Source organism: Sinocyclocheilus grahami, unplaced genomic scaffold (assembly GCF_001515645.1).
Source record: "Sinocyclocheilus grahami isolate Dianchi unplaced genomic scaffold, SAMN03320097.WGS_v1.1 scaffold4.1, whole genome shotgun sequence".
Taxonomy (NCBI): Eukaryota; Metazoa; Chordata; class Actinopteri; order Cypriniformes; family Cyprinidae; genus Sinocyclocheilus; species Sinocyclocheilus grahami.
Genome location: NW_015505183.1, coordinates 1039446 through 1048400, shown reverse-complemented (window position 1 = coordinate 1048400; position 8955 = coordinate 1039446). Strand labels below are relative to the sequence as shown.

General features: G+C 36.1%; 1 protein-coding gene across 1 annotated transcript in view; it reads left to right on the top strand.

Moving 5' to 3' along the window:
• Window positions 1–560: 560 nt before the first annotated feature.
• The window catches only part of LOC107582447 (MAM domain-containing glycosylphosphatidylinositol anchor protein 2-like), a 187093-nt gene continuing 178698 nt past the window's right edge, over window positions 561–8955 (top strand). The window contains exon 1 of the mRNA XM_016268294.1: window positions 561–1337. Within this exon, the coding sequence (XP_016123780.1) occupies window positions 1265–1337 (73 nt within the window). The 5' untranslated portion in view covers window positions 561–1264. The remainder of the gene's footprint in view (window positions 1338–8955) is intronic.

Sequence of the window (8955 nt, the reverse complement as noted above, 5' to 3'; positions counted from 1 at the left end):
TTGAGTGTTCTGTGGTACATTTTAGTTATGTAGTTCATGTTTACAGCATTATTTTCAGTGTCACTGATCATTTATTGTTGCTAGTGAAACCAGCGATGAATAGCCTACATGTAGTCATCATGTGGCCTTCTATTCCACCACCTGTGTCATCTTCAGTACGTTTTACTAACAGATTTCATTAGCTCAAATATATTGTCAAATTAACATTACCTGACTTAATGACAAAACGTTTCATAGCCTCACAGCCACTCACGCTGTTGCGATCGAGATGCTGGTAATGGAAGGAAACCCGTTCATTTGATAGTCATAAAGTCGACAGGGGAGGAGGATGCGCGGCGAAATTAATAGCAGCTACATCATTCGCACGAACGAACGCCAGAAAGCATGTATACCATTTAGACTAGCGGCCTTTAATGTAGTTCACGTTGCTCTGCTGCGAACGTTCTCAGCGCGAGAGTGCTTCTCATACAAATGAGATCCGAGTGCGCTCACTCACGCGCTCTTTGACGTAGTCAGCCAGCTGGGCTCCGGCGTTCCAGCGCAGTACGTATGGCGCAGCGTGCCCGACCACCCTTCACATTTCATCCAGTCTAGAGTTTATCCTGAAAATAGGCATCCTGACACATCTGTTCATGTGTCATCGTTTTTTTTTCACCAAACCGGGGCCAAAGACTTCCGAGAAGTAAAGCTGGTCCACACAGCTCTTATGAAATAACGGATTCATCTCTTTTTTTTATCCGCCGGAGACGAAGAATCATAGTGTTACTGTAGAGCGCTCCAGTCAGCAGCAAGGAGCAGCTTTTTTCGGCGTGCCTTTCCGCCTCACCGGCATCCTGTGACCACGAAGAGGATGAGAGCGGCGGTCTCACTCTCGCCGGTTATTGGTTATTTTTCGCATTAAATCCCGCAGTGTTGTCTTTTGGGAACGTCGAAGTGGATTAATAGCGCGCGTGTTTCCCATGGCGCTGTCATTTACTTTCGCCAGTCGCGTCGGTGTTTAATGCCGGCGAAGGTGTGAGGAGGAGACCCGCTCTGAAGGTGCTCGTCCTCCTCCTCTGTCACAGCTTTTTATCTCCTCCTATACCCATTTGGTGAAAACATCTGCATTGAATTGGCAAGAAATGACCAGTGAGACATCTCTGACTGACACCACTTCAGCTGATTCTTGATGATACGGTCGCGCGAGGTGGGAGATTTGGACTGCACGTACTGCCTTCAACTGTTCGCCGCCTGAGGAGCTGGATATGTTCAGACTAACGTGAAGATGGATGTTAGCTTTGCTGTCCTGTGGTTATTGGCCGCACTATTTGAAGGCGTTTTTTGCCAGGGAGTATACGGTAAGACAAACAGACGTAGCGGCTACGTACAATAGCATCCTTTACAGTGCTGTCGTGGCCTTGCGAGGTAGATGTTAGATGTGGATGTTCATGTGTGGTGTAGGCCCTATAGCTTACATGTCAATTGACAGTTCTTGTGTTACTGGTGCATTGTAGGGCATCAGTAGCCTATGGCCACATTCTGCCTCGTGTTGGGCTTATGCATGTAGCTGCCTTCTAAATAAAACATGTTGCCTAGCATAATTGCTGATATTGATAGAACGTGTTGAAATGTAGTTATCACTAGGAGACACATTGCTTGATCAAAGCATAAAGATCTGTGGCCATCACTGTGTAAATGCAAAGTATGTATGTGGTTAGTTGTCACATGGGGAAGTTGTCTCAACTGGATGGCAGTTTGGTGATTAATTTTGTATAATTCATAACTGTATATGCCATTGAATTATATAATGTTGATAAAACAACCTATTTGAGATTCAAATCTGAATGTTACTGGACTGGCTGATACAGTTAGCTGGCAGTACAAATGAAACTACCCATAACAACTTTGATAAAGACAGAACACAGTTTTAGCAATACAGAACACTGCTGGGATAATGCATAACAGAAAAGTAATGCACTAAATAATAACTGAGTAATATAAAATGTGGTAGATCCAATGTGGATAACTGATAACAGTAAGACAAAACGTTTTAAATAAATCTGAAAAAATGTGGTAGTTCCTAAATTCTGAGAATCTCTTTCTTCAACAATTATAAGTCGGTTCATACATTTTATGTTTTTTTTTGTTTTTTATGTTATCATAAAATACTAAATTAATAATTTTTACTTATAAACAACATAATTTTAATAATAATTTACCTGAAAAGTATACATAGTATGAATTGCCATATAGTTTACAGAAAACATTTTATTTGCATTCATAATAATCAAGGTACTGTTTACTTCTAAAAACTTTTATACATTTAAAAACATTACATTTTAACAATATTTAAAATAATAATAATAATAATAATAATAATGTAATATCTCAATATTTTTACAATGACTATAAGTCACAGTAAAGTTTTAAATCAAAAGATTAATTACAAATTTAGAAACCAGTTCAGAAACTTTCTCTAGTTCAGAAACCTCTTAAAACAGAATCATTTTATGAATTTTGTCCTTTTGAAAATTCCAATACCATCAATAGCTTTTTTTTTTGTTGCCAAGCATTTAACTAACATAATTTGCTATGTAATTTCTTATTAACATAATATTTTAATGCTTGAGGACTAAATGACATATTCATATTTATGTTATGTGCTGTCAGTGGCAATCAAGGAAATAGATTTAATAGTTTCACTGTTTCAATGTAAAGAGGAGCCATTAAATGTGATGTGTGATTTAACAGTAACAGTTCAAAAGATGTGAGGTTATTAAATTCCCTTTGACAGAATGTTATGTAGGTTAAGCTGTTCATGTCAACCGTTCATTCTGTCATAGAAACCCACATAGAAACAGGGTCCTTCTGCCTGCAGAATATTACAAATGGTTGCTCATAATGAGATGAAGGCTATACCTATAAAACATTGGCTGGGAAACCTATTATATCTGACGCCACATGGATTACAATGATACACTACACTTACTGATATTTAATGGAAGACTGTTTGGATTAATAAGAAAGAAAAATGGACAGGAATCAGTGCATATGAACTCACTTAATTATTGCTAGAGGTTGATTGAAAGCCCCTGAAGCCAAGCACGTGTGGACAGCGGTGGAACTTAAAATGCACATTTTTCCATTTATTTATATTGTGGACTCCATGTTGTTCCTATAGTATGCAGCTGGTAATAACTTCGGGCTATTCTTTTCACTTTGCTTATACAGATTACACGGATGCCTTATATTCATCATGGCACAAACTCACAAAGCCATTTGTCTGTTACTCACTGGATGATATTTACAGTAGTTGACATTCATTGGTTAAATGGTGTGATTATGTTCATGTTTCACAGTGTGTTGGCTTGTTGCATTCTATTTGTGAGTGGCATATGAACAAACAATTGATTCCTTTGTAATGACCTGTGCAAATGTGGGACTGTTGTGGGCTATACTTCACATCTAGGAGCTGGATGCTAGTTCATGCCCTCATGCTCCATGGTGAATCATAAGGGGTTTTTGAACAATTGATACATACTGATAAGTAGGCTTGCATGGATTCTGCACTTGGAGAATGCTCCACAGATTTCAACAGTATTTAAACAGCCGTCGCAAACGTCTATCCTCCACCCCTAGCATGTTATAATCATTAAATGTTTTGGATTATCTGACATGTTTACCAGAATTAAAGAATTTGCTCCATTTCAGTTCTGTAGTTGGAATTTGAATTGAATTGACCACACCTCACAGGAAGTTAAATTGGAATGACAGGAAAAATAATTTAACACAGGTAATGCATTCTGGAAAATTAAATGTTCTTCCACTCTGGTTCACAAGGGTTAAAACATATCTATCTATTTTTCTAGCATTTTCTCTATCTGGTGGTTATAATTCATATAACCATAAAGGCATATGAAGGCATATACATTTTCAAACTGAAAGGCTTTTTAAACATTATTCAAAACTTTAAGATAAGGTTTGTCAAGCAAGCATTCAAACTTTCTCTGGACAGTTATTGACCATTCAAATTCATAAATTAAATTTGAATTTAAAAGGCATTTAGTGAGTTCTGAGTGGTGTACAGCCCTTATGTTTACATCCTGAAATGACCCCATTCTACATAATGGATCCTTTTCACAGACTGTGAATATTAACATTGTACATCTAGCATTTTCTTTGCTATATTCTCATTTAAAAAAAAAAAGGTGTTATATATTATCTTGGCTTTCCCAACTATGACGACTTACGCTTTTGAGAACCCCGAAAATGTGAAACGGGTCCATTCTGTAGATTTTCCACAACAAACAGTACAAGGTCCCTTAATTCCATATAATTTTTTATCTGCTAATATCATTACAAGTGAGTCTCTGATTTTAGCAGGTTCTTATTGCTTCGTAAGGTGGTACTGTAATTGTCATTCAAGAGCATTGTGAAGTGGTAATATACCTTTTCAGTGTGGGACAATAGTTATAGCTCTTTTGCATTTGGTCTTTTCTAACTTAACTGTTTTTTGTTTGGTTTTGTTTTGTTTTGTTTATTTGAAATATTAATTATAAAAATGTAACCAGTATTTGCAAAAAGTTAACTAACCTTCTTTGCAGACTGTCTTTTAGCGGCAGCATGTTTTTTCTTGTTCTTTTCTTCAAATACTGTATGCTTAACTCATATCAATCTCCAATTCATGTAATGTTACTCATAGTGTTCCCATGACAGCTTTTTCATTTTTTTCCCCTTGTTGCATTTGCCTGATCAAAGGTTTTGTTAACATAACTTAGCTTTGTGCTTCTTACACTGATTTTATAATCAAATAGAGCAAATATTAAGAAGGCCGCTGTTATGTATTGCTGAACAAAATAACTGAACTTGTTTTCTATTTCAAAATTAATAAGAATTACTTCTCAGTCAACTCTAATGAAGATGTTAACTGGAAAGGCTGTACTGGTTTGGTACAAAATCACATTGTCCCACTGGATAAATGTTTTATAGTACAGCGAGACTAATGCACTATATTACAGCATCCCAACAGGCCACTTAGGCTAAAATGAAAAAGAGGGCTCCAATAGTATGACATCTAAGAGGTCGATAAGCTTTTAGTTCATGTAATTCAGTTCAACTGTTGGTGCACTGTTGGATCTAATGTCAGCATGTTTTGATTGGAGATGTATGGATATTTTTCTAATATTTATATACTTTTTACCCTGTGTGATGGCTCTCTGTTTCGTATCTCATATGCAGCCCTTCCATTAATTCCAGGCTCATATCTACACAGACAGTCGACTAAGCGGTCAGCTGATTGTATCACTTCAGCTAAATGCTTCCATTCTCTGCTTTTCCAGTCTTAATCTGAGCTGCTAATATTTAAGTGTTTTTTTAGCTTCTAGTTCCCATCTGTCCATAGAAGATTTGCTTATATTTTACCAATACTGATAGAATAATCAAATGCATTCTAGTTATCTGACCACAACAGACTGCTTCAGTTTCATTGTACATTAGGTCAGACATTTCTATTAAGGCTGGACCCTGCAGGAATGGAGATCAAGCACTAATTTTACTTTAGAAGTTGTACATACTTTAATAGTCTAATTTAAATTTAATGACCACATTTTTCTGCATCTGAAATGTATCCTATGGTCACATACTGACTGTTACTGTTGTTATAACATTGGACTTTGTAAACCGGAAGTATATTTGAGGTGGCGGGGGAGGATGAAAATGGCATTATACACATTATGGAGGGGGAAGTCGTGGCCTAATGGTTAGAGAGTCGGACTCATAACCCAAAGGTTCTGGGTTCGAGTCTCGTACCAGCAGGGATTGTAGGTGGGGGGACCTGAATGAATGTACAGCGCTCTCTCCCACCTTCAATACCATGACTGAGGTGCCCTTGAGCAAGGCACCGAACCCCCAACTGCTCCCTGGGTGCCGCAGCATAAATGGCTGCCCACTGCTCCAGGTGTGTGTTCACTGCTGTGTGTGTGTGTGTTCACTGCTGTGTGTGTGCGCACTTTGGATGGGTTAAATGCAGAGCACTAATTCCAAGTATGGGTCACCATACTTGGCCACATGTCACTTAACTTTTCACTTTTATGACTCATTGTTAAACAGAGTTCGCAAGTTGCCTGTGACAGTTTCCTCCAGGTTGGAGTTGGACTGACCACTGTGAAAGGGACATTCTCAGTTCCTCTGGCTTCTACTCTCAACAATTCACACCTCTTACAATCAGCCACTTAAAGGACTATAGAAAGAGTTGTACAATATTCAAGATGTGTTTGCATTTCCTGTGGCATTTCTGAAGGGAAGGGTTGGGGGAACCATTGAACTCGTGAGTTGTGACATATGTTATTGGCTGCCATGTAGATCTTCATGCGATTGGTCTTATCGTGCAAAAAAGCTCAGTTACTCCACCCCTTCTACACACTATTCTAACACACCTTGGAAGCAATCATCAGCAGAGTAAGCTTGGGATGTACAAAGCGCATTGCGGTTGTTAAGCATTACTGTTAATGTGGAATACAACAGCCTTCTTTACACATTTCCCTGAATTATTTATCGACACTCCGCTCCTGGTTTGTGTAGCACATTTACTATGCCATGTTCTGTAAGATATTAAAGACTAAGGCAAACTCAGCACAACTGCTAAACAGAAATGACATGCATAACGCAAGTGGTTACACAACTGTAACAATTTTTAAAACCCAAATCAATTCCTCTAACTGAGATTTTATGTGTTTCCTGAAATAATAATGATTTTTAGGGTTTGATCCTGGCCTACATACTTATAGTTCGGAGTTTGTAAGATTATTAAATATTTTTTGAAAGTCTCTTATGCTATGCTCACTAAGGCTGTATTTATTTGATCAAATATACAGTAAAATATTGTGAAATATTATTTCAATTTAAAATAATTATTTTCCATTTTAATATATTTTATAATGAAATTGTATTAATGTAAAAGCAAAATTTTCAACAGCCATAACTGCAGTGTTTAGTGTAACTTATCCTTCAGAAATCTTTCTAATATATTAATTAACAACAACAACTGAATTAAAAACTAATATTTTTGTAGTAAAACAGATATTTTTGTCACGATTCTTTGATGTCTAGAAAGTTAAAAAGAACTTATGTAGCAGTGTAAATGTTTTTACTTTCACTTTTGGTCAATTTAATGCAGTTTTGCAGAATATAAAAATATCAATTTCTTAAAAGAAAACAATAAACATTTGAATAGTGTATCTTAGGGCTGGGCAATATGGCCAAAAAATTATCACAGCAAAATTTTTCATATCTGTTGATATCAATAAGTATAAAGATAAATTTCAAAACTTTATTTCTTTTGAGTTTAAAGGCAGATTTTTGCTCATAAGTGAAAGAAACCAGACCGATAATTGTGGTTTTAAACTACTCTTTATGGTCAGAACATGACAAACATTTCACGTTTATGAATTCTTTACACTTTTCCAGTGATTTTTCCTTAAGAAAATAAATATCTTAAAGGGGTCATAGGATGCCCATTTTCCACAAGTTGATATGATTCTTTTGGGTCTTAATGAAAAGTCTGTAACATAGTTTGGTTAAAATTTCTCAATGGTTGTGTAAAAAACACTTTTTTTTACCCTGTCAAAAACAGCTCTTTTCAGATCAAGACGTTTTTGTAACATTTTAATTTAAATGTTAATGAGCTCTGCTGACCTGATGCAACATAAGATCAACATAAGATCACCAGCTAAAATATAACTTTTCAGTAAATAACAAACCTCAGCTTTTATAATAAATTTAGATAAGATTACATATATTAAGTGTATATCAAATAGATGGAAACTGTAGTATTAAAAACACTTTACAATAAGATTTTATTTGTTAGATAACATAACCTAACAATAAACAATAGTTATATGGCAATTATTCTTCTTAGGGTTAATTTCAAAGTTCTATCTGTTAAAATTATTTAATGCACAATGAACAAACATGAATGATCAAGTGTTTGTATTAAATAACATTCACAAACATTAATGAATGTTTTAAAAATATATTGTTCACTCACTGTAAGATGTTACTAGATCTAACATTGTACAGTAAAGTCTATACAGGAGATAAAATTTGACTGTACTTTTATTTAATCCAAACTGTGTTCATATTTAATTTTAAAGGGCTTTTAAAACCTGCTAGAGATATTCAGCCAAGAATTACAACTAACTAACTAACTAAAAAAAAAAAACGTTTTCTGACGGACTGATATGACATAAACACTGTTAACCATACATTTGTACATTCTCTAACACGCATATTTTGGTTACACAGTTCATTTAAAAGCCTCTGGTGTGTAAAAATAGTAAATACCATTATGTTCTCCTGTTTTTTACAGTAATAAAAGTTATAGGAGCATTAAATAAAGAAATCATTTTGAACAAAATGAACAAGATTCATTCTAATGCTCATTATATTAGCGTTAGCCGCGCTTATGCTAACGATTAACTACGTATAAGCTAACGGCGATGTTTATTTCAATCCGAAATTCAAATTAAAATATAGAATAATATTCATAACAGAAGCTCTAAATATTAAAAATGTAATCGAAACTTACCTGCTTGAACTTGATCGGGGTGTTTTGTTAGTTTGATGTGTTTCCTCCTCTTGAGGTCGCCACTGCTTATAAGAAGAGGTTGCCAGGTTTTCACAATAAAACCCACCCAATCGCGTTTCGAGGGGGTCCCCCATTAAAAATCGCGATCCAAGGATAAAATACGCATGTTTTGGCGGGGTTCCCCAGGTAAAATTCGCATTCCAGGGGCTAAATATCATGTTAATGGGGTCGTTTTTCAACCCGCGGACATGAAAAACAACCCGCGGCAACTGTGTTAAAGCAGCCCAATTCCGCGGGAAAACCGCGGACTTGGCAACACTGGAAGAGGATAGCTTTCGGATAGCACATCAAGAACCGGGGTTGACCGGGTACTCGGTACCACCGGTACTTAA